General features: G+C 36.8%; 1 protein-coding gene across 1 annotated transcript in view; it reads left to right on the top strand.

Annotated features, from left to right (window-relative positions):
* Window positions 1-22,634, top strand: part of LOC147410492 (uncharacterized) — a 33,035-nt gene extending 10,401 nt beyond the window's left edge. The window contains exons 6-13 of the mRNA XM_086436007.1: window positions 3,141-3,220; window positions 7,631-7,715; window positions 10,000-10,131; window positions 10,219-10,332; window positions 10,943-10,990; window positions 18,893-18,977; window positions 21,133-21,183; window positions 21,955-22,634. Of these exons, the coding sequence (XP_086292133.1) occupies window positions 3,141-3,220; window positions 7,631-7,715; window positions 10,000-10,131; window positions 10,219-10,332; window positions 10,943-10,990; window positions 18,893-18,977; window positions 21,133-21,183; window positions 21,955-22,031 (672 nt within the window). The 3' untranslated portion in view covers window positions 22,032-22,634. The remainder of the gene's footprint in view (window positions 1-3,140; window positions 3,221-7,630; window positions 7,716-9,999; window positions 10,132-10,218; window positions 10,333-10,942; window positions 10,991-18,892; window positions 18,978-21,132; window positions 21,184-21,954) is intronic.
* Window positions 22,635-25,837: the final 3,203 nt, after the last annotated feature.

Below are 25,837 nucleotides of genomic sequence, written 5' to 3' on the forward strand. Positions count from 1 at the left end.
TAGTTCATTTATGACAAATTTGAATATATAAAATTGCTACTAATAAAGGTAACTAATTTCTTTATTCAACTAATTAGTTTTTTTTTTCTTATCCCACCTCTTTGATTTGGTCATCACTAACATTTCTCAAAAAACGACTGCACAAATTTGAGACGCACCAAACCTGGGGCAGGGCTAGAATATAAACCTTATAATTGGGCAGCGCACAAGCTTCTACAAACCTTAAACATAACCCAAACAATGCGTGGAGTAACTCTTGATATACAAGTAAAAGCAAGACAATTGGTATCAACTGATCAAGTTCGTATTGTAATAGAATCTGCACAAGTAGAAGCACTTGCCATTACCAGTGGCATCCTGAAAATGTCCAAGTCAAAATATGGCTTTCTAATCATGTTCCAAAATTAGTTAATGCCGGCAAAACTATATAATCTACAGGCTTCCCTTTTGATGAGTTATATACCCCCAAAATTTCTTTGTTTGATGAATTTTTATCGAGTTTCGTTTCTCTAACAATCTGCTGGGGCATCTGGAAAGAGGGGAACAACTGGATTTCTAACAATAAAGAGAATTCGTTGTTTGATATTATCATATCGGTTTTGGCTTCTTGTTTCTTTGGTGCAAGGTGTTCAAGGAGTTTAGGGGAGTGTTCTTTGATTATTTCATAGAGAGGTGGGATTGGGTTTGTAATATTTCTGTCTTAGTGCTTGATTTAGTTGTATGGTTTATGTACTGTTCTGTTGGGTTGGTTCCCTCAATTGCGTTTCGATTTCTTTTTAATGCATTCTCTTTATCTATATAAAAAAAGTCAAAATCTTTGCTTGACGGAGTGTATATGCCTGAGTTGTAACAAGAAATATGCATAGGACTTGGTTAACTTTATTAATCATTTAAAATTTTTGGACATATTCCTATTGTTTTTTCTTTCCTTCTTTCTTTTTGAATGGAACCCAACATAATCTATGACCCTCATTTTTTTTAGCTGTCCCTTTGCCTTTTCCCTTGGATCATATTTCCGATCCCTTTTTTATGTCACTTGGGTACTCCCAAACTCGGTTGTGTGGACATGAGCTTCTCGTTTCCAAATATCTCTCCCATTTTGGGTTTTGGAGTCGCCGCCATTCTTTTGTAAAAAGGGTGTGAATGGTCACCCGGAAAGTATTTTTTGAAAAACCATTTTCTATTAGTGACTCTCGTACGGATAAAGTCCATTGACACACCTTAGATTTATGTAAGGTGGTCCATATTAGGGAGTAGGGAAGGTGTTAGGCACCCTACTCCCTCCACCGTTGGTGGTAACCTTGGATTCAGTCGATTTGAAAAGAAAAAAGAAAAAAAAGTTAAAAAGATTCGATTTGTGCCCTCGAATACGAGGGATTTTGATATTGGTTTAAATCGTTGAAGGCCTCTTTATTGAAAAAGGGGCCTTTCTATGGTTCCAACCTTTTGTGGTGTGTGCACAAGTATAAGGAGAATATGAGAATTAGAAGAGGGGAAGTGGAAGGGAGAGAAGGGGGATTATTTGTTTCTTTTTGTCCAAAAACCCACCTTGATCTTCTTGACCTTTTAAGAGATGTGCTTCCTTTTGCTTGTCTTGGTTTACTTGAGAGTAAGTAGAGAGTTGAGAGTGAGTAGAGAAAGTTGAGAGTGACTCTTTTTTTATTTAAGTCTTGGGAGTTCAAGCATGTGGGAGGAGGAATTGTGTTGAGAATGAGGGGTTTTATAGAATTTTGGGATTTATTTTTAGGGATAGAATGGGGTGAAATGATGACAAGGGGTAAAATGGTGTGAGGTTTGTGAGAGGGGTGTATGTAAATTGAGAGTGGTGGAAGGGTATTTGTGGAAGGGGGTATAAGTGAGTCATTTGTAACTCAAATGGGTTGGATCCTTCAACCCATTTGGGTTGAGTGTTAGGTGGGGGAATATGTGGTGTTTGGTTGAGAAAATGGGGGGTGTAAGAGGGCAGTTTGTTGATTGAGTGTTAGGTGAGTTGAATGGAGTGGGTTTTGATTAGAAGAATGGGTTATGTAAGGAATTAGGTGATTAGATTTTGGGAGGGTGAAGGATGTGGTGACATGTATCCAAAAGGTATGGAGATGGAGTGTTTAGATGAGTTGATTGGAGATGAGTGTTTAGACGAGTTGATTAGCGAGAATGGGTGTGGGTTTGGCTTGTGAAGATGGGTTTGTAGAGAATGATGAGAGTAGGTTGGAGAAAGGTGTGGGTTGAGATGTGGGTAGATGATTTTTTAGAGAAAGGTGATGGGGGTAGGTAATTGAATGAGAGAGGTGAGCTGAGGTGGTGACCCACTTTGATGATCTTGGGTGATTGGTTGTGATTTTAGGGCTTGGGTTGAGAGTTGGGTTTGGGTAGAATGATTGGGTAGTGGGTTGAATAGGTATGGTGATGGGTTGAGTCGAGTCCAATGGGCTTAGGTGGTGGGTTGAGTGAGTGTAGTAAAGGGGTTGAGTTGAATTGGGCTATGGTTGCCCATGGGCCATGTGGGAAGGGCCTTAGGCCATTTATTGAAGGAAAGAGAGATTTTTTTGAAGGTTGCCCATTCCAATTTTGGTAGATTTGGGACACTTTGCATCAAGGGCCCGGCCAAAATTGGGTGTCTACAGGTTGTTTCTACTATACAAAGCTGGGATCATTCCCTTTTCTCTAGGATGAAGAAAATATTGTGGAGATTACTTCCATTCACACTTTGCTGGGGTTTGTGGTTGGAAATGAATAAGAGATGCTTTCAAGGAGTGGAGCCTCCGATCACGATATCAGATTGTCGATCCTTGGATTTTTGTGTGTGTGTAAACTTTTTGCTGAGTTCAGAGGTGTATTTTTTGAAGATTTGTTTTTAGTTGGGAGTCGTTGTGCTCCAAGTAGCTTTTGTATCCTTATCTCCTTTTTCTTGTTTTAAGTTGACATCTCGACTAACTTGTACATTCTTCTTTCTTCAACAATAAATTTATAGTTACCCAAAAAAAAAATCTAGGGAACCAACCATTTCTTTATATTTTATTTCTTGTACTAAAGACAAATGGCATAATTGTGATCTTTCCGTTTTGTGGTGAGCTGTAGTTCTTGTGCTCTCATAAGAATTTTTGTATTACTTTAATAGGTTATTGGTTTTGTCTTTACAGGCATTTTCCACTGTGGGCACACCAGACTACATTGCTCCTGAAGTTTTATTGAAGAAAGGCTATGGCATGGAATGTGATTGGTTTGTAATATAAACCAGAGCTTTGAACTAGAATTGGTTCTTTCACCATCTTGCATGATCTTAAATTTTGATTCTTTTTTACCTTTTTCTTACCATAATTTTTCTTTTTTGAGATGCATTCTTATTCTATAGAAGCTAGAAATGACTCCCAAGAAAATTTGGGTTTTACAATGACTATTTCTTCTTCGGAAATTGGTTTTATTTCTTTTAGTGTGAGGAAATTGGAGTTCTGGAGATGTGCTACACTTTTTACATAAGCATAAAGAAGTTTGTTCGCAGCAGGCCACATGGCCCCTTTTCCTTTCTTGGAGATTATTGCAAATGTGAACACCCCCTCCTACCCCAATTTTTGATGCCAGATAAATCACCTACATTGTACTTGAAGGTTGTCCACCACAATGATGTCCTAAAAACATATTTTTCAAATCTTCTTACTAAGGAAAAATTAAAGACAAAATTAATTATTAGAAGACAAAAACGGAAATGGAATATATGAAAGAGCCATGCATTTAGAAAGGTTGCCACTGATACTTGAGGTCTTCTATAATTCACAATATAAAGGGAAAAAGCGAAAAGTGTTGCAAATTGGAAAGATGTAGATTAAATACTAATGGACCCACTAATATTAAAGATAGATCCATGGATTATCTATCAATTTTGACCTTTTGACTAAAAATAAATGGAATATTGACAAAGAAAATAAAAATGAAAGTGACTAGATTATCCCCAATCCTCCCTAATCTTCATTAAAGAGCCTTATAGTTTGTAGGTTACCGATTGATATTTAAGTTTTCAAGATTATAAAATGAAACATAATTTAAAAGTATTCAACATCAACTATGCATTTTGCCTAGCGTTGATGCCCACAACATGTATTCTATTTCATTATTTAACCCTAGAAAGAAATCTTACAAGTCAATGATAACAACAGCCATGCTTTATGGAGCTGAATGTTGGGTAGTCAATAAACAACATATTCATTGTATGTTGGTATTGCTCCAAAAAGTGTATCTACCTTCCCTCACTCTCTTGTCTGGGGTGGTTTGATACCCCACAAGATATCTTGCTTCCTTTGGTTGGCGGCTTTGGGGAGACTTGCAACATTGGATCAATTAATCAAAAAATGCTTTATTTCTCCGAATCAGTGTTGTATGTGCGGCTCTCAGGCGGAAGCTATAGATCATCTTTTCATTCATTGCCGGGTAGCTCACCACGTTTGGTCACATTTCATGTCTTTATTTGGACTAGCGGGTTGTTTTCCTACTTCAGTCAAGTCGACTTTAGAGGTTTGGTTGGCGTGGGGAGGTTGTTTCTCGTTATCTAAGCGGATTCTTTGGTACTTGACCCCTTTTGCGATCTGTTGGGGTATTTGGAAAGAGCGAAACCGAAGTATTTTTGAAGGGAAAGTTTCCACTTTGGAAGGATTAGTTCTTTCTATCTTGGAGATTATGTTCTCATGGTGCAAACTCTACAAGGAATTCAAAGGGGTCTTCTTTGAAGACTTTGTAGTGAGATGGGATAGGATGTGTTCCTTGTAGTGAGTGTAGTTGGTGGTCTTGGATTGTTTGTGTTTTTGTGCTTTGCTCTCTTTGTTTTTTTTTTTCTTTGTATTGGGTGGGTTTTCTCGACCCCGCTGTTGTTTTCTTCTCCTTTTTCTAATAAAACATCTTTATTGATAAAAAAATAAAATAAACAACATATTCATATAAGATGAGGTTGATATGGATGAGTGGTAAGACTAAGAAAAACAAATTCAGACAAAGTGTATTTGAGAAAATCTAGTAAAATAGTCCCCAACCGATGATATAGTAAAGAGAAGTTGGTTGAGATAGCTCAATCATGTATAGAGAAGACCAATAACAACACCTGTGGTGCTAGTTGAAGGCTTTAAAAGGTGGAGAGAAAGGCCGAAAATTATGTGGACAAATGTAATAGGAGAAAGACATGAAGGTACATGTCTTGATTGAAGATATGGCTCAAGATAAAAATCATTAGATGAGAGCACGGGAAGTCCCTACTAACTGGTCCCAAAAGCAAGAGTTATAGGTCCAAGAGTCGAATGGTGAAAGAGAATTCGTGTTGTTGACTCCAATATTTTGGATTAAGACGTAATATGATGAACTCAATCTAGGTTTATACCTTTTGTCATGCATTTCTTTAGATCTTTCTACCTCAATCCAAACTGTCATCATTATATATGATCTGTCCATCTTCATCAACTTTCTCTTATTTGTCTCATGTTAAAAGGTTTCTAGCATATTAAGGGGAAAATGTAAATGGTAAAAATATGAAGATCAAAATTAGTAAACTTATTATTGAGCCATGGTGTACCCTGGTTTACATAAAAGATTGTTGACTTATTCTGTGGAATGGTATTTTATGTAATTTGAGGGCATTGTAAGGGAGTGGTTGCAATCTTCAAAAGTTCTTTTATATGTTTAAGGGAGGAGAGTCAGAATAAACTTTTTTCTCTCCTCTAATTTCCCCCTTTCTTCTTTATATTTTTCTCCTATATTCCTTTTAAGTTTTTATTCACATTAGTATCAAAGTCAAGTTGGTTGTTAAAGGGTGTATACACACATATGTTGGTATAGGGGTTACTCGGTCCAAGAAAGATATATTATCTCATAGGAAGTATACCTTAGGCTCACTGAAGGATACTGCTAAGGTAAGTTCTCGACCAACATGTACTCCTATTGATCTAACTACAAGTTTGTGATAAAGTGAGGTTAAGTCTGTCAATTCCATGTGGATTTTTATTATTATTAATGTTCTCATTTCCTCCATCATAATCTCATGTCTCATTGTATTCAGCTTTCCCAATCCCAACAGTGAAGGAAAAGTCTGTAAGTTGAAGAAGTCAATTTATGGACTCAAGCAATTTCCTTGATTTAGGTTTCGAGAGTTTCAGTCAGGCGCTGAAGAAGATTGATTACTCTCAAAGTCATGCTAGTCGTACTCTCTTGTGACGTTGATTATAACCTTGATTGTCTAAATGGATGATATTGTGGTAACTAGGAATGACTGTCAGGATATTCAAATATTGAAGGAATTTCTGATAAAGGAATTCAAGATTAGGAATTTAGAAAATCTGAAGTATTTTTTAGGTATAGTGGTTACTCGATCCAAAGAAAGGTATCATTACATCTCAGAGGAAGTATACCTTAAGAGGCTTAGACTTACTGAGGGATACTATTAAGCCAGGATCTTGACCAGCAGATGAGCTATTGATTCTAACCATAAGTGAGTCAAAGTGAGAGGAGTTGTTACCAAACAAAGAGAGGTATCAGAGGCTTGTTGGCATGCTAAGATATGTCTCTTATATGACTCAACATAACATCTTTAGAAGTGTGGTGAATCAGTTTATGCAGACTCCATAACTCTCTCACTTACACTGTTGCAAATTGGGCCGGTGATGTAGATGATATAAGGTCAACTACAGGATACTACACTTTGTGGGTGGGTCGGTGTGTGTGTGTGGGGCGGGGGGTGCGGCATTTGGTTACTTGGAGGGGAGTAAGTACATACCTTGGTGGCTAGGTCTAATGCTGAAGTGGAATTAACAGCCGTGGTGCATGGTGTAGTGAAGTTATTGTGGCTGAAAGTAATGTTACGTGATTTGGGAGTTAAAATTGATACTCCTATGAAGCCGTTTGTGACAAGAAGGCAGCTATTAGCATAACATATAATCCAACTCAACATGATCGTGCTATAACTTCATTCTTGAGCTAGTTGTTTCTCAAGATCTTTGTTTATCCTTTTTATCAACTGAGAATCAGCTTGCTGATATTCTCACTAAAGGATTCATTAAAACAAAATTAGAACATGTTTTTAGCCAGTTGGGCGTGTAAAGTATCCATGCACAATTTGAGGGGGAAGAAAAGAATAATTCTTTCTTTGGCTTTGCCAATTAATTATTTATGTTCAATTGCTTAGTTGCAGCAAACTTCTACTCAAGTTGCAGCTCCCATGCTGGCTTCTTAAAATAGTTTGGTTCAGACTTATTTTTGCAGAGGTTGTTTCCTCACTTCGTCACCCGCTAAACCTTGTGCAACAAAGGTTCAGTGTCTCACATACTCTATTATATGAAGAATTCAACCTTTACTTTGCACAAAAATATTAATTTTATATTTTCATGTAATTTGCTTGCTCGCATGGGTGAAACATGAGGTCTTGTGTTCTTTCTGGTATAACATTTTTGCAAGAATTATTGCCTTTATGATTGCTTTTCCTTTGGTTGTGAGCTGTGAGTTTCCGTGGCAGCTCAGAGGGTATTACTTTATTTATTTTTTAAACCACATGATGTACAAAATTTACTCACAGTACTTATAGCTGCGTAACTTGCAGCTTATTCTTATGTGGAATATACACTGTTTCTTTTCCATTTACGTATATATGGACTGCTTGCAGGTGGTCACTAGGGGCAATTATGTATGAGATGCTTGTTGGCTACCCCCCATTTTATTCTGAGGACCCAATAACCACCTGCAGAAAGGTCAGCATACTATAATCTCTCTCTCTCTCTCTCTCTCTCTCTCTCTCTCTCTCTCTATATATATATATATATATAGGGTCGGGTTCCTACGACCCTTATTACGACTCACATTGCGACTCCGTGTTTTGTCTTATATGGGCAAAAATGTTTGGAATGGGCTGATTTTTTGTGAGGATGATCTCTATGGTGAGGAGATCATCCTTGCCAAAAATCAGCTCATTATGAAACTTCTAGCCCTATGTTTACAAGTTGAAAATTTTTAGACCGTCCAATTTTTGTAAATCAATTTTGATGGGGTTAGAAGTTTTGGAATGGGATGATTTTTTGCAAGGATGATCCCCTCATCACAGAGATCATCCTCACAAAATATCAGCCCATTCCAAACCTTTTTGCCCATATAAGACAAAAACGGTGTCGCAATGTGAGTCGTAATAAGGGTCGTAGGAACGTCACCCATATATATATATGGGAAGCGTTCAGAGTCCGTAAAGAGAGCCAAACATTTTTCAAAATAGGGGTTAGCAGTTTTGGAATGGGCTGATTTTTTGTGAGGATGATCTCTATGGTGAAGAGATCATCCTCACCAAAAATCAGCTCATTCCGAAACTTCTTACCCTAGTTTCCAAGTTGAAGAATCATGGACCATCCAATTTTTGTAAACCACTTTTGATGGGGTTTGAAGTTTCAGAATAGGCTGATTTTTGGTGAGGCTGATTTAGAAGTTTCAAACGCCACCCTATATATCTATAAAATAAAACACAACAGTATGTGAGAGACAAACGTCCCATCTAGCAATAGTGACTCACTTTATTGCTTTTCTCTTACCCCTTCAACTTTATTCTTTTTACTCTCCTCCTCCCCAACCCCTTCCTTTTTTCAATAATGCCCCTCTAAATTTACTATCTTTCCTTTTTTACCCCATCATCTTTAAGATTTTTTTAATAATCTCTCTCTAATTTTATAATTTTTCCTCTTTTACAACAATTGTGATAATGTCTTTTTGTAAACCACTTTTGATAGGGTTAGAAGTTTTGGAATGGGCTGATTTTTTGTGAGGAGATCATCCTCACCAAAAATCAGCCCATTCCGAAACTTCTAACCCTAGTCTACAAGTAGAAGAATCGTGGACCATCAAGTTTTATTGCAAACCACTTTTTATGGGGTTGGAAGTTTCGGAATGGGCTGATTTTTTGTGAGGATGATCTCTATGGTGAGGAGATCATCCTTGCCAAAAATCTGCCCATTCCGAAACTTCTAATCCATATTAGACAAAAAGCGTTGTCACAATCTATATATGGGACAGGTTTGCTAGCCAATGATATAGTCAACGTGTTTTGAAAATATGGGTTAGAAGCTTCGGAATGGGCTGGTTTTTGGTGATCCTCACCAAAAATCAGCCCATTCTGAAACTTCTAACCCCATCAAAAGTGGTTAACAAAAAATGGACAGTCTATGATTCGTAAACTGGGGTTAGAAATTTCAGAATGGGCTGATGGTCTCCTCACCAAAAATCAGCCCATTTCGTAACTTCTAACCCCATCAAAAGCAGTTTATAAACTAACAGTAAAAATTGATGTTCCACGATTCTTCAACTTATAAACTGGGTTTAGAAGTTTCATAATTGGCAGTTTTTTTGTATGGATGACCTCCTCACCATAGAGATCACCCTCACAAAAAATCAGCCCATTCCGAAACTTTAGCCCATGCTACCCATATATATATATGTCTATTCTTAAAAAGAAAATCACTAATACAGCATCATCCATATAAATAAAACACTCTCAAATTGAACTCCTTCAAACTCTCGGGGAATTGATGACAAAAAATACATTGAGACTTCTATCTTTGTTGCAATATAATTGAAAATCATTGTAATCAAGAAATTCCTATTCAAAATTAGTTGGAAGGAATTTAGCATGCACTAAGTGTCATGCAATGGCATCGTGGTTCTCAACTTATTTCTGCTCAATTCTATGAGAAAGCTATGTAGTCTCCATGAGGAGTTGTTACCATTTTAAATCCATTCGTGTTAATTATGAGTTTTAGTGATTTATAGATGTTGGTAAATTTCGTTTCCTTTGTAACTGGTTTTTTTTAACTACCCCTTTCAAATTATCCTTCATAAATTGATCAATGGTTTCGTATTTTCGTATCTTATGTATATATATAATCCTTTCAATTTGTCTCCTCATTCAGTGCCTAGTCCACCATGTCCTGAGCACGTGTATAATTGAAAGGATGGAAATTTGCTTATTTGACTCAGTGTTCCTTTGATGATTCTCAGATTGTGCACTGGAGAAATCACTTAAAATTTCCAGAAGATTCAAGGTTAACACCTGAGGCGAAGGATCTAATCTGTAGGTTGCTATGTGATGTTGACCACAGGCTAGGTACTGGAGGAGCATACCAAATAAAAGTATGGTGCTGAATCTGTTGTATAGTTATCCCTTTGCTTGCAATTAACTTTTTCGTCCTTATGTTTATTGCAATTGGACTATCTCAGGTCCATCCTTGGTTCAAGGATGTTGTATGGGACAAGCTCTATGAAACGGAGGCAGCGTTTAAACCAGAGATCAATGGGGAGCTAGATACTCAGAACTTTTTGAAGTTCGATGAAGTATGAACCTATGAGAATTCAATGCTTTCCTTATTTTTTTCAACTTTGGAGTGGTTTGTTACTTTGCAATTGAATGCTATTAACCTGTTGCATTGACGCTTTAATCTTGCTTGAAATGAATGCCATATGACTTCCTTTTTATGATGTTGTCAGGTTTGTAATTGCCTTTGTGGGCACTACATGGCATATTTTGGTATCCAAGGATTTGTGTGTTTAGCAAAATCGATGGCTTTTATGCATAAAGCATGCATGTTTTCATGGAGATTGAGAACATGTATTTTTCCCTAGAGTTGTTTTTGGTTTTGTTTTTCCAGTGATTTCCTTAAATTGGCCCTTTATTTTTATTTTTATTTTTATTATAATTTTCCACAAATCCAAGAGTATGACCCATCTTTTGGAAAATTCTTCCTTCGTTTCTCTGATATATGAGTACTGCTGTTGAAAACTCAAGCTTATCCTTGCAAATCACTGCAAAAATTGTCATAATTCTGTAAATGAAGGCCCTAGGATGGTGATATTTTCCCTTGTACTAATTTGTTGTTTATGTTCTCTAGATTTATATTAACTATATTAATTACTTTACTAATGAATTCTTTGGATTGGTTTATAGTTGGATCCTCCAATGGCTACAAGAACTGGCTCAGGACCATCTAGAAAGGTATGCAACTAATTGATTCTGGAAATGATATATTTCTGATTTGCAATAATACTTTTGGAATTTGCTGTTGTTTTGGTGTCATACTTTCTCTAACTTTTTTCCATCCATACATTTTTTTTAAAGGAAAAAGAATATTTACACCAATACATGAAATAAGTTTATTATGAATTTTAGTCACCATAGATTATAAATTAAGAAAAATGCAACATCTCATTGTCATCAGTCATCACAAAACTTACCCAAAATACTTGGGGTTGGTTGAATGACTTGAACCAATGACCTCAAAGTTTGAATGAGTCACGAAGTTCCTTGATTCCTTTCTATTGAAGCTGTATCTTATGTTAATTCAAGTGTCTTCTGGTTTCACTACATGAATCCACGTCCTTTCTAGTCCTCCTTTCTCTCTTTCAGAACCTTCAACTTGTTCCTTCTCATTGGTGTTGTCATCAATCTTTGATGCATTTGACTAAACCACCTCAATCTACTTTTCCTCAATAATATCTTTACACTTCCAATTTTTCAAGTTTTTCCCTTCATGGCATGGAACGACACACACTACAACATTGCTGCTTTAGAGTTCCAACAGTTTGTTCATCACTCTTTATTTTTTCCCAAGGAGTAGAACTATTATTGCTCAGCTTTCAATTCACCTTTGACCATCAAATTAAATGTGAATTACCCATCCTCTTTTTGAAACAAGGGGTGCTTTCTGTTCTCTCAGTATGTCGAACAATTTTGTTTTCTCCATATTACCATATCTCTAGAGCAAGGTATTAAATTTCAATTTCGATGAATATTTCCGTCGTCTTGGGAAATGGATTTTCAACCAATGTGGAAATCATACAATGTTTAAGGAAATGATGGAAATATTATGAAATGATAGAAAATTAAGGAATTTTTCATTGAAAGTTTAGGAAATGATAAAATGTATGTGAAAACATATTCATAACTCATCAAACTATAAAAAACAGCCATATGAATTATGGAAATGAAGATTAGTAACTTTTCACTACTCGTTGGCATGAGAATCTAAGAATCCGACACCTGAACAAGTATATGTTTATTGGAAATGAGAGTAGTTACAAATTTTTTAATGTGTACCACTTTCTTAAATGAACAAATTATTATGTACTACTTCATTACATTATGATAATCTATAAAAAATATATATATTATCTTACATACTTTTTTTTTTATCTTTTAAATATGTACAAATAAGTTACTAATGTATCTAACTAATTAGAACATGAACGATTGTGTTTGCCTACTTTGTTTGAATATTTTGGTCAGAATTTACTCTTCATCGAAATATTTTCACCAAAATCTTGCATTTTATACACACAATTTGATTATTTCTATCGAATTCACTATTCACTGAAATGTTTTGCGAAATGAATAGTGATTTCCACCAAAATATACACAAAGAAATTGACGGTTAAATTTCGTGTTGGACCATGTGGAAATGGAAATATTTCGATATATTTTCTGGTGACATGTCGAAATTTAATGCTCTAGAGTCAATTTTCTATGAGGAACTACTGAACTCAATCACTTGTTGCCATTACCCCTCATAATTGGTTCCCAGCTTCTAATTTGCATGCCCCCATCTCTCTCTCTAGTCACATTGACTAACACTACATTGTAAGCAAATTGCATACACCAATGGACTGTGTTAAAATAAGTAGTAGTGTCCTTTTTGGTCTTTTCATCTATTTTAGATTATGTAACCTTTAAAGCCTAATTAGGGCTAATTAATCAAATATAAAGTTTCTCTCTTTTTTAATTTGGTATCAGAGCCTCCATCGATCTTCCACTTCTTCCTCTTCTGCGACAAACTCCGACAACAAACTCATCCCTATAATCAGCACTCTCTCTCTCGTTTTTCAATTCTTATCACCCCTACGGGGGTCCTCTGTGTATACACACCCTAATCGCATCATGCGATAGGGAGTTAAGACTGTTTACAGCCTGCGATTTGGATTTCTTCACAGCAGTGATGCTGTACTCACAGCAGTAGATGTATATGAGTCTTGCGACACACAAAACAACCTCGTTTAGGCCTTACGACACTCACAGTAGATGTCTGTGAGTCTTGCGACACCCAACACAGCTTCGTTCAGATCTTACGACACCCACAGTAGATGTTTGTGAGTCTTGCGACACCCAAGATAGCTTCGTTCAGGTCTTGTGATCACAGTAGGTGATACCCTTTGAGCAGGCGACTCTTGTACGACGCTGGTAAGTGTGTGTTAAACCCTGCGATCACAGCAGGCTGCTGTTTTTTACCAGTAAGTGTGTGTTTTGTTGGGTACGAAACTATAACCTCTGTTATGAGCCTTGAGACCAGAGCAGGTGGCTGTTATTTATGTTTTCGATCACAGTAAGAGTTTTATAAGGGCAGCAGCAGCTGTTTTTAAAGACCTACGGAGGTCTGTGAGTACAACACAGTGTTATTTTGGGGCTGTTCTAACAGCAATATTACTCCTTTAGTTTCTACACTTGCGAGAATGACTATTCGGATAACCTACAGTAGTGTTTAATCAGCTTCCACTTATTTTTCGATCGTGTATTGTCACCTTTAGGGTGCTGCGATCACTTTATTCTAGGGAGTCGCGTCATTATCTTACTTGAACTCTCATCCAACCACAGTACTCGGATTCTTTGATGGCCTCTGAGATATCTTCTTCCTCGATCACTGGTAATAGTAATGGATCGAGTGGTCCTCCTTCTCATCTGACCGACTTTCCCGGTATACAAATTACTACAGTTAAATTAGATGGTCCGAATTATCTTCTTTGGGCACGGTCAGTTGAAATGTTCATTGGTGGAAAAGGGAAGATTGGCTACCTTACAGGAGCGGACAAACAACCTGCACAGACAGATAGTTCTTACTCACATTGGTTTGCTAATGATTCTATGGTCCGTTCTTGGCTAATCACTTCTATGCAACCACACATTGCAGCTGGTTTTATGTTTTCCTTGACAGCAAAACAGATATGGGATTCCGCAAAGAGCATTTACTCGCAACGTCAGAACAACATCAGAATTTTCAACTTGGAGCGTGAGATTTCTCGTCTTTCACAAGGAGACTCTTCAGTTACCACCTATATATCACAGCTACGTGCTCGGTGGGAAGAGTTGACTTTCTATTCCTCGTCCTATGCCTGGAAGGACCCTCTTGATGAGACATTATATTCGTCGATTCTAGATAAGAATCGGATTTTTTCAGTTTCTAGCTGGTCTCCGGGATGAGTTTGAGTATGCGAGAGTTCATTTATTGGGTATGGACCCATTTCCATCCCTACAGACCGCATATTCGTATGTCTTGGCTGATGAGAGTCGTCGCGCTGCTGTCTTACCTCATTCTGCGGGAGATCACTCTGCTATGCTTACTCGTTTATCTTCACCGCAATCCTCTAGTGGGTCTATGCCTACCCGTCAGCGACATAAGTGTGATCATTGTGGTAAGTTGGGTCATGTGAAGGCTCGATGTTATGCACTTCATGGTCGTCCAAATCAGCAACGTCAACAGTCTCAACGACCTTCAGCTCATGCAGTTTCTCAGTCGACTACTGATTCAGCACCTCCCTCAGCTAGTACATCCTCATCAGACTTGGTATCTCTTTCCCAGGCTGAGCTTGACAAGTTCAGGAAATTCTTCAATCAGATGGAGACCTCATCTCAGCCGGTCTCTACATTCGCTCACTCAGGTAACTTTGCATCCGCACACAGTGTTTCCACCATTTTCTCACCATGGATCATTGATTCTGGTGCCTCCGATAACATGACCGGTACGTCCTCTCTATTTAATACTTATAGTATTTGTTCTGGTCATCGCAAGGTTCGCCTTGCTGATGGTTCATTGTCTTCTATAGCTGGTCAAGGTCATGTTCCTATTACATCTTCTTTATCCTTGACTAATACACTGCATGTTCCTCAACTCACTACTAACCTTATATCTGTTAGTAGCATTACAAAAAATTTGAATTGCAGTGTAATTTTTTATCCCTCTCATTGTGTCTTTCAGGATCTGGGGTCGAGCAGGACGATTGGCACTGGACGTGAAGTGAATGGACTATATTTGTTGGACGTACCCGAGTTACCTAGCACTCATTCTGTTTCCCAGATTAGTAGTAGTAGTAAATCTAATAAGGCTTTTGTAATGCGTTGGCACTTACGCTTAGGCCACATTTCGTTTGGATATTTGAAACACATGTTCCCTACTTTATTTAATAATACCCATTTACTTGATTTTTCTTGTGAAACTTGTCAATTAGCTAAACATGTGAGTTCTTCTTATCCTGTTAGTATGAATACTACTGCACCTGCTATATTTGACCTAATTCATTCTGATGTGTGGGGTCCTTCCCCAGTCCCATCCACTCTAGGTTTTCGTTATTTTGTCTTATTCATTGATGACCATAGTCGTACCACTTGGGTCTATCTTATGAAACACAAGAGTGAGGTTTTTGGGATTTTTAAACAGTTTCTTGCTATGGTTCGTACCCAGTTTGGTCGTACCATCAAGACCTTTCGTTCTGATCATGGTACTGAGTACACCTATAGTGAAGTCTTAAAACTTTGCTTAGATTCTGGCATTGAGCATCAAATGTCCAATGTTAAGACCCCTCAACAGAATGGTCGTTCAGAGAGGAAAAATCGTCATATTCTAGAGTTAGCTCGTGCCATCTCTATGGGTATGAACGTGCCACAGTCTTATTGGGCCGATGCAGTTCTTACTGCTGTTTATCTTATTAATCGAACCCCCTCTCGGGTTCTTCAGTTTGCTACGCCCCTTTCTCAGCTTTGTCAAGATCGTCCCCTGTTTCCTCTTTCTCCGCGTGTGTTTGGGTGCGTATGTTTTGTTCAAATTCTTGACCAATCTCGTACTAAACTTGACCCTAAGGCTGTAAAATGTATTTTTTTGGGTTATTCCTCTACCCAGAAAGGCTACCGGTGTTACCATCCTCCCTCTCGACGGCGTTTCATTTCTCGCGATGTTTCCTTCTTTGAGCATACCCCATATTATAATGGGTCCGTTAGCACTCACTCTGAGTGGTTTCCCTTAGACTCCCCGGATGATCCTCTCCCTGGTTCCTTTCCTCTTCCTTTACCAGTTCCTCCATCTTCACCTCCTGTCCTTTTGTCACCCCCTCCTCTGCAGGTTTACTCTCGGCGTCCACGTGATACTACCATCACTTCTATGTCAGACCAGCTCGCCTCCTTGCCTTCAGATCCGCTTCCTTTTCTTTCCGGTGATGATCGTCCTATTGCCACTCGTAAGGGTAAGCGTACTTGTACTTATCCTATTTCTCATTTTATATCTGATTCTGCACTCTCACCCTCCTATCGGAGTTTTCTTGCTTCTGTTTCCGCTGTTTCTCTTCCTACAACTGTTGCAGATGCTATTGCCCATCCTGAGTGGCGATCTGCTATGATTGATGAGTTGAATGCTCTTGAAAAGACTCAGACTTGGGAACTTGTTCCTCTCCCGCCTGGAAGGAAGGCTGTAGGATGTCGCTGGGTTTTCACCCTTAAGCATAATCCGGATGGTACTATTGCTCGGTATAAGGCCCGTTTGGTGGCCAAAGGTTATGCTCAAACTTATGGGATTGATTATCAAGAGACCTTTGCTCCGGTTGCCAAAATGACCACCATTCGCGTTCTTCTTTCTATTGCCGCTATACGAGGCTGGCCTCTCTATCAGTTAGATGTCAAGAATGCGTTTCTCAATGGTGATCTTCAGGAAGAGGTTTATATGGTCCAACCTCCTGGATTTCTTACCTCTGCTTCTCCTACACATGTTTGTCGTCTTCGTCGTTCTCTTTATGGATTGAAGCAATCTCCCCGAGCATGGTCTGAACGCTTTACTAAGGCAATGCATCAATTTGGTTTCCATCAGAGTTCTGCTGATCACACCCTTTTCTTACGTCACTCTCAGGGTAAAACTGTCGCTCTGATTGTTTATGTTGATGATATTGTTATTACTGGAGATGATGATCATGGCATTTCTGAGGTAAAAACTTACTTAAGCCGTCAATTTGAGATTAAGGACCTTGGGTATCTTCGTTATTTTCTGGGTATTGAGGTTGCGCGGTCTCAGTCCGGTATATTTATCTCTTAGCGAAAATATGTCCTTGATTTACTCAGTGCCTCGGGGCAGCTTGGTTCTCGTCCCGTTGATACTCCTATTGAGCAGAATCACAGGTTGGCTGATTCTGAGGGGGAGTGTGTGTCGGATATTGGGCAGTATCAACGACTTGTGGGCAAATTGATCTATTTGTCTATGACTCGCCCAGACATTGCGTATGCTGTTAGCGTTGTAAGTCAGTTTATGCACTCGCCTCGGACATCTCATCTTACTGCAGTCTATCGTATCCTTAGATATCTTAAGAGATGTCCTGGTCGAGGTATTTTATTCAGTAATCATGGTCATTTTCGTGTTGAGGCATGGACAGATGCAGATTATGCTGGTTCAATGACTGATAGACGTTCTACTTCTGGGTACTGTACCAAAGTAGGTGGTAACTTGGTAACTTGGCGCAGTAAGAAGCAGGATGTGGTTTCTCGGTCGAGTGCTGAGTCAGAATACAGGGCTATGGCACTTGGAGTGTGTGAGTTGTTGTGGCTCAAGATCTTATTAGATGACCTGTGTCTTCCTGTACCAGTCCCTTTTTTACTATATTGTGATAATAAATCAGCTATTAATATAGCGGCAAATCCGGTTCAGCATGACAGAACTAAGCATATCGAAGTTGATCGTCATTTCATCAGAGAAAAGATTGTTTCTGGACAAATTTGTACTCCCTTTGTTCCTACCTCTCAACAACTTGCTGATGTGCTTACTAAAGGTGTTAGTAAAATCACCTTTGAAGGTATCTTGTCCAAGTTGGGCGTCGTTGATATCCACGCACCAACTTGAGGGGGAGTGTTAAAATAAGTAGTAGTGTCCTTTTTGGTCTTTTCATCTATTTTAGATTATGTAACCTTTAAAGCCTAATTAGGGCTAATTAATCAAATATAAAGTTTCTCTCTTTTTTAATTGACTGCATCTTAAATATTGTAATTGCTTTGTCTATAATTAGAACAAAAAGATAAGGACATGGCAGATACTTGGTGTAGACCTATTGTAACTGGGAATTTATTTGACTCATCGCAATTCATTCTAACTAGTGATTCCCTCACACATGTTAATTATCTTGTATCGGGCTTAGACCCATAGTTCAGTTGGTTTGACATAGTGCAAAGCAACTTTGTGGTCGTGGTTTCAAGTCCAGCTTACCCATAAAAAAATGTTAACTATGTTGTATCCACTTGAAACTCTTTTTCCCCTAATACTCACAAAATTAACTCTCTAGGTACTACGTTGTAAGGTTTCTTCAATTCTACAAAAATAATTTGGAGATCATCTTTTCAATGACACAGAATCTTTAATGTGTTGAAATCCAAGATTATTGGTCATGAGCTTTTAGTAGGTGGTGAGATGTAAGCCTTCTAGTCAAATCAATGGCACATTAAAAGGTTTTGATAAGAAGTTGATAAAAGTGATGAAACTTTTAAAAAGGGGAGTAAAGGATGAAATAAAGCTTACAATGGAAATTTCATGGGTGGCCTATGATGTTTTCGTCTGTAGTTTCTAGTAGAAAAGAAAGTATTTTTCTTTGGGCCGTGAATATCCCATTTGGGATGTATCACCATTCGTTTTAAATAATGGAGATGATATTGAAGCTGTATCATTATTATTATTATTATTAGTGGCTTCTGTTGTTTATTTGTGGTGCTATATTTGTTTCTCTATTTTCAAATACATATCTTCATAAACTTTCATTTGTAAAGCTGCTTCACTTTTTTCTTTTCTTTGGCCTTGCTAAGGCATCTGATTCATTTACTATTTTTGGGCAGATGCTACTAACTCCCAAAGATTTAAGTTTTGTTGGATATACATACAAGAACTTTGATGCTGTCAAAGGGCTACATCAATCTTTCGGTATGCAATTTTTATTCTACTTTGAATTACTTGAAACCCCTGCTATATTACTCGAGTACGTTACTTTTCATTGGTATAAATTGGCTGCTGTCCAATTTTGGTGCCTGTGGTATTTGTGAGTTTATTTGTTTATGTGCCACCCCTAGGTATGAAGTGTGCACCCCCTTCTTTTTCTTTTTCTTTTCTTTTCTTTCGTTCGTTCTTTTTTTCTTTTTCTTTTATTAATTTCAAATGTGGACACTTTGCTTGTGTAAATCCTAATCAGGAGAGGAACATAGAACATAAGATGCCGATAAAAATTCCTCTCCTTCAAATTTCTTCTCTTTCTGTCTGCCTTATGGCCTGACTGCCACAGATGGGTGCAGGCGGCCGACATGCTCCATGTGGCCAGGTTGCCATCCCTGTTCTTCTTGATCCTATATTGAATTTCCATTTATTCCTAGAAATTTCTAAAGATGAGCATTTAAATCAATCAAGGTATCTCTATACTTTTTAGATTCTTTGGTCATAGCGTAAGTGAAAACATCAATGGAATTAGTGGCTATGAAAGTCATTTTTTTTTTTTTTTTTTTTAATGTCTGATAGAGTGATTAAGAGCTTCTTTTTTTTCACGGTTTTCTGTAAAGCCCCACTATCCATGTCTAAGACCATGGGTTGGTGGCACAGAGGCACAGATATGACATGAGATGCATAACATATGTAACCTATTTTTTATGTCTAACACATGTATATATTTCTATACTTACATGAAAATATTGTGGCATTGCAATTATTTTAGAGAGCTTCTATTGGCACCCCAACTTTTTCTTATTACATCCCAATTAAAAATAAAGTAAATAAGTGAATGGTTGAGAATAAGCAAAAGTTGAGGTGCTAATAGAACCTCTCTCATATTTTTTTGGGACAATGACCGCAAAGACCTATTTTTTGAAAATATATACCAAAAAGTCCCTTCTAAAAAATATGGACTCTTTAGTACCCACTTTATCAAATATTAGTCTAAAAAGAATTTTTGAAGTGAAAATACCATAATTACCCTTTCAATGATTTTTGAAGTTTAAAAGAAACATATTTATTTGAGAATATTTGAGTTACTCCTATGTTTTATAATTAATGACATGCCCCTTAACTATGGTCATTTCTTATAGATCAATTACAAAAAACTTGTTTCTCTTACCAAAACTAGTAATCTTTAAATCACATAGATGATGATGCCTACACCAATTTTGATAATGGAGATGAGTATGATCATCATCAAATTAATTTGGTCTATGTATATAAGATTTATTAAAATATATAAATAATTTTAAATAATTAAAACATAATTTTAGAACTCTACTTGAATGTTTATCGAATTGATTCAACTCAAAAATTAGCAAGTCGACATAAATGAGTCAAAGAAAATTATATTGAATTTAGTTTTTAATAAATAAAATATTTATTTTTTATTTTTCACAAAAATATTAATAACTAAATAAATTGGTCAAGTTTTTTATTTGACTCCCTATATTTTTAAATCAAAGTCCTTAAAAGGGTATTTCAAGTATCTTTCTTAAAAATCTTCAAAAGATTCTTATTAGACTAATATTTTATTAAGTGGGACTTAAATGGTCCATATTCTTTACTAGGGGACTATTCGGTACATATTCTCAATAAAGAGTCCTTCAGAGTCATTCTCCCTATTTTTTTTTTTGGTAGATTCTATTTTGGGTTTGGGATTTTATACAAGCCTAATCATAATTGTAAACAATGACTGAAATTGTCTGAACGAGTGTTTTAATGTTGAGATTATAATTTGAGCCAAACCTTTGTAATGTTTGAAGAATAGTCTTTAGTTGGGGTGATAAATAATTTAAGAAATTGGGGTGCAATAAATAAAAGTTGGGGTGCGAATAGCAGCTCTCATTTTTTTTTGTGCAATAATTAGTCGGGAAAATCTCATATCGACATGATTCTCCTACTAATGTAGGAAAATAGTATTCGTTTGAGTAATTGCTGGAAATTGAAGATTTTGAATTGGTGCAACCTGTTTGTGATTCAGATCTGAAACAAGTTAACCTGGATTCGTTGGTGAACAGTGTCCCACATCTTTTTAGTCCAAATACCTTGACCCTCTTTTCATCATTGTTTTTCTGACAGTTTGGCTCTCATGCAGATGTGAAGAGGAGCACATCACCAAAACGGCCATCAATTGATTCTATCTTTGGTAATTCAAGACTATGCATATCTTTTTTGGGTATTTTAGAAACAACCCTCTGTGGTATTAGGTTTACCCCTTGCAAAATGCTAGATTAGGTTTATCACCCTTGACCATAAGTCAAAGTTGATGATTTAACTATGAAATTTTAATGTTTTCCAAATTTTGATTTAGTAATTCAAGTATTTAAAGATTATTTTGAAAAAAAAAATCAAAATTTCACCATTTAGTCATGAAGAAAATGCAACCTTGACTTACGATTGGGTTTTTTTTTTTTTTTTTTGGGGAGGGGGGGGGGGGGGGGGGGGGGTTTCTAAAATACCCACCTTTTTTTTTTCTTTTAAAGATAAGAAATTTTATTGAGAAGCAAAATATAACATACTAGAGAATCCAAATGCTTGAGAAAACCAGCAAGGTAAATGCAAATGCAAATACAACAATGAAAAAACAGCAAACCAAAAGCTCATACTAACAACCTTTTTCCATTTAGATACAAAATCTTCGAAGAAAATCCCACTTCATTCCATAGACTTTATGTTGATAACAATGCCCTGAATATATTCTTCTTTACCTTCAAAAGCCCTATGATTTCTTTCCTTTCAAAGCATAGGGTATTTAAGGGAAGCATCCTCCATGAAAGGTTCCTGGATCTGAGATGGATCAATAATCTGAACTTTATGGAGAGATGAATTCCAAACACAGAGCCAACCATGTCTCTGACGATTCTATTTCTTGTATCATATTTGATTCTGATTGTCAATATTTTTATCTTTTTCACAGGCAATTCTGCGATGGACTGCTCTACCAAAGCAACAAGTGGAGAGCTTGTCTCATCAGGTGATGCCATGTCTCCGTAAAGAGGTGCATTGACCATCTGTTGTAACACATGAGCTCCTCATGTGGATATGGTGGGAACGCCTGCTTATTTTCAGTCAGGTTTTCGCCCTAATTTGTGTTTCAGATGAAGTCGGCTACCATGCCTTCGGTAGGACTACCATCTTTTAAGTGTACAGTAGTATTTGAGCAAACTTTACAGAAGCCAAGTGATGGGTTGGGAGTTGATAATAGCTTAAAAAAAAAAAAAATCAGTGGCAGTAGTAAGTAATAACAGGAAAGGGGTTTTGTGTTGTGTTGTTGTGTCTAGGGAAGGAATTAGTGAGAGGTGAATTTATGACTGGATGGCCCAGGTTGGTAAGCGCAAAACACATGCCTTCTCTTGTGGCAGTTTCTGGCCTAATATTTACCTTACTGACAGTTCAGGGAGATACAGATACAAATACAGAGCTCTATAAGCTGTGTTAAAGAAACCAAATAACTGATATTGTGTTAAAGGGAAGGCAAAATGGGGCTTTGCTCTAATACTTTATTTTGGTTTCTCTTTAATTTTGTTTATGTTAACTCCCTTTCTTATTGTTATTTTGTCAATTCTCACCTTCAAATTTCCCCTTTTTACCACCTGATGATAGGTCAGTTTTTTTAATTTTATATTATTAACATTTGTTTGTGCGATGGATATTATTTTTGTTTTGATTTCGACGTTTCTCAAGCATCTTGTTGGATGTTTCTGGCTCAACTCAAGTAGCAAAGCCCTTGATCTGAGTTCAACTCAACCCAAGCATTGATGCAGTGTTTATGGTTTTAAAACTCAGTTTCACGTCTTGTCTTGTCTAGCCAAGATATCGAGTTAACTCGGATGATATGTCTCGTCTCGTTCGGAATTGAGACCATGGTTGAGATAATGGTTTTTAATCATTTAAAAAATCTGAAAAAAAAAAAATTCAAAAATGATTTCTATTAAAAAATGAACTAAAAAAAAAAAAAAGAGATAAAGAAAAATCAATATGGGGGTAAGAGCAGAGTTTCAAGTTTGAAAACTTCTTGTTAGATGAGAGATTTTATAAAATGTTGTCTGAGACTGTTTATCTCGCGATAAGTGGCTGTTTGGGTTGTCTCATTTGTGTTGGATGAGATTTTGTAAAATCTCGTCCAAGACGTCTCATTTGTCTTGTGATACGCGACTGTCTCAAATGGGTTTGTGTGCTTGTCTCGTTGAGTTACAATACCGAGTTAACTTGGGTGATATGTCTCGGTCTCAGATGAGTTTTAAAACCATGGTTTGAAGGGTTGGGCCCATCGAACAAGACTAATTTTGTATTGATTAACACAAAGTAATTCTATTTCTTAAACAAGAAAGACAATTAATATATTAAAAACTTCATATCTCAATCAAGAAATAATTGAGAAGTTCTTTAAAAATAAGTAAAATATATAATTAATATGGGTCAGGTTCAAACGACAACCATTTCAACACACATATAGACAACGTGTTTTGTCTTATATAGGCAAAAATGTTTGGAATGGGCTGATTTTTTGTGAGGATGATCTCTGTGGTGAGGAGATCATCATTGCCAAAAATCAGCTCATTATGAAACTTCTAGACCGTCCAATTTTTGTTGAAAAATTATAGACCGTCCAATTTTTGTAAATCAATTTTGATGGGGTTACAAGTTTTGGAATGTGATGATTTTTTACCAGGATGATCCCCTCATCACAGAGATCATCCTCACAAAAAATCAGCCCATTCCAAACATTTTTGCCCATATAAGACAAACACGTTGTCTATATGTGTGTCGCAATGTGTGTTGCAGGAACCCGACCCAATTAATATAAAGAGATCTACATATTATTAGTAACTTTGGGTTAGGGTTGAGTTGGGTCATTCAAACTCAACTCATATTAAGGTCGGGTTGAGTTATTGTTACCTAGGACTGCGACCTGGGTGGGTTGTAGGGTAGGCCAAGGCTCAACTCAAGTGGTAGAACTTTCAACTTGAGCCCAACTCAATACAAGTATTGAGCTTAAACTCATTAACGATACTCGTGTTGAGTTTTGGATTTGTTGAGCAAGTCTAATTTTATTTTTGATTAGCAAAGAAATTTTATGTCTTAAATAGGAAATAATTAAAAGACTTTAATATAAAATTATTTATATATTATCATATAGCCTTAGGTTGAGTTGGGTTGTCCAAACCCTCAACTTGAGCTCAATCCGAATAGTCCAGGCTCAACTCATGTTTCACATAACTCAACTCAGACTTGCCCCCATCAATCGGTTGAATTCAAGCCAGTCCCCCCAAAAGTTGTAGTCCCATTCTAACTCAGGCTTAGGCTCAACCCATGTTCTTCATAACTTGGCCCAGGTTCGTCCGTCCGTCTGTCTGTCGGGCCAGTCTATCCTTTTTGCCGTCCTACTAGGGTTATCATACGTCAGCTCCATGGTGACATGAGCATTCATCCTTGTTGCTTGCTCCCTTAATTCCCTTTTATCCATTGAAGTCTTACTGTACATGTCATTCATACAACCAAGTTTGTGGGGGAGGGTGTAAACAAGTAGGGCCATTTGTATTTTCAAAACTCATCTCAACTAGTATGTCCAGAGTAAAAAAAACATTGCCAATTTGCAACGAAATTATGTTAAATTTATAATATTTTAATTGAGGATTTTTTTTTTTTTCAACAGGAGGCCAATAGGTTTAAAAAAAAAAATTTTGATCATATAAACATCTTGCGATTTTTGGGTTCAAAAAAGTCTACAAGATGGGGGATAGAACAAGAGGCTGAAAAGAACAAATGAAATTTACCCTAAATATTGAAAGAAAAGGAAAATCCTGGGGTGTTGTTGGGATATACAGCAATTCTTGCATTTCTGACATGGAGGCGTGGACATAGATGGTGTGTTTCCTAGAGATGGGAGTAAAAAGCATTTACGGTTATGTGCACACAAGCGCAGTAAATCCCAATGTCACCCCAGCATTACTCTATTGAAAAGCTTGAAGATGCCTGATTTTTGGGAGGAAAAATAATACCTTTTTTTTTTTTTTTTGGAAGAATTGCAAGTGGGGCATTTAGGTCATTGTAATCTCTCAGAGAAGACCAGCCAAAGATATCATCTCATCAGAGGGATAAGTATAGAGTTGAATAGAAAGAAAGAATCAAACAGGTAGAGAAGAAGATATGTTTTAGGGAAAATTAGTTAAAAGGACCCTAACGGAGGATTCTTTTTCAAGTTTTTTTCAACTAAAATATATAATAATATTGACTAAAAACTTGACATGATAACTTGTCTAGAATCTAGATGATTTCCAACTAATAAAACCATCCTTGATTGATTTCCATCCAAAAATAAAGTTTTAAAAATAAACCCTAATATTTTACATGTCTTCAAAATGCTTGAAAAGATCCTTGAAAATAACTTCTTCCTCCTCAAATCCTTTACATAGGAATGGAATCTCTGAAACTAGATTAGGATATTGAAAACAGTTAGGGCACTTTCGACATCTCAATTGTGAGAAATGTGGGGAGTGAGGTTCAATGATTGATTAGTAAAAAAAAAAAAAAAGTTTTACTAAATGAATTATTAAGAGAAGCCCTAAAACTTCAGGACTAAATTAGAAAGAAATCCCTCCACTAAAGTCTCCTTTAAGTAATTTCCCCTTTGTTTTAAGGTTTTAAGGCATCTTCAAGGGTGTGGTGATGGACTTTAGAAGCCATAAACAAAAGCATGAATTGTTTTGTATAGGTTTTTGGACATGGAAGTTAATGCCAAAACAAAAATATTTTAAATATTCCAAAACGAAACAAAACTCTTTATCTAATAAAAAGAA

This window comes from Akebia trifoliata, chromosome 1, assembly GCF_017979445.1.
Source record: "Akebia trifoliata isolate Shusen 1 chromosome 1, ASM1797944v1, whole genome shotgun sequence".
Classification (NCBI taxonomy): Eukaryota; Viridiplantae; Streptophyta; class Magnoliopsida; order Ranunculales; family Lardizabalaceae; genus Akebia; species Akebia trifoliata.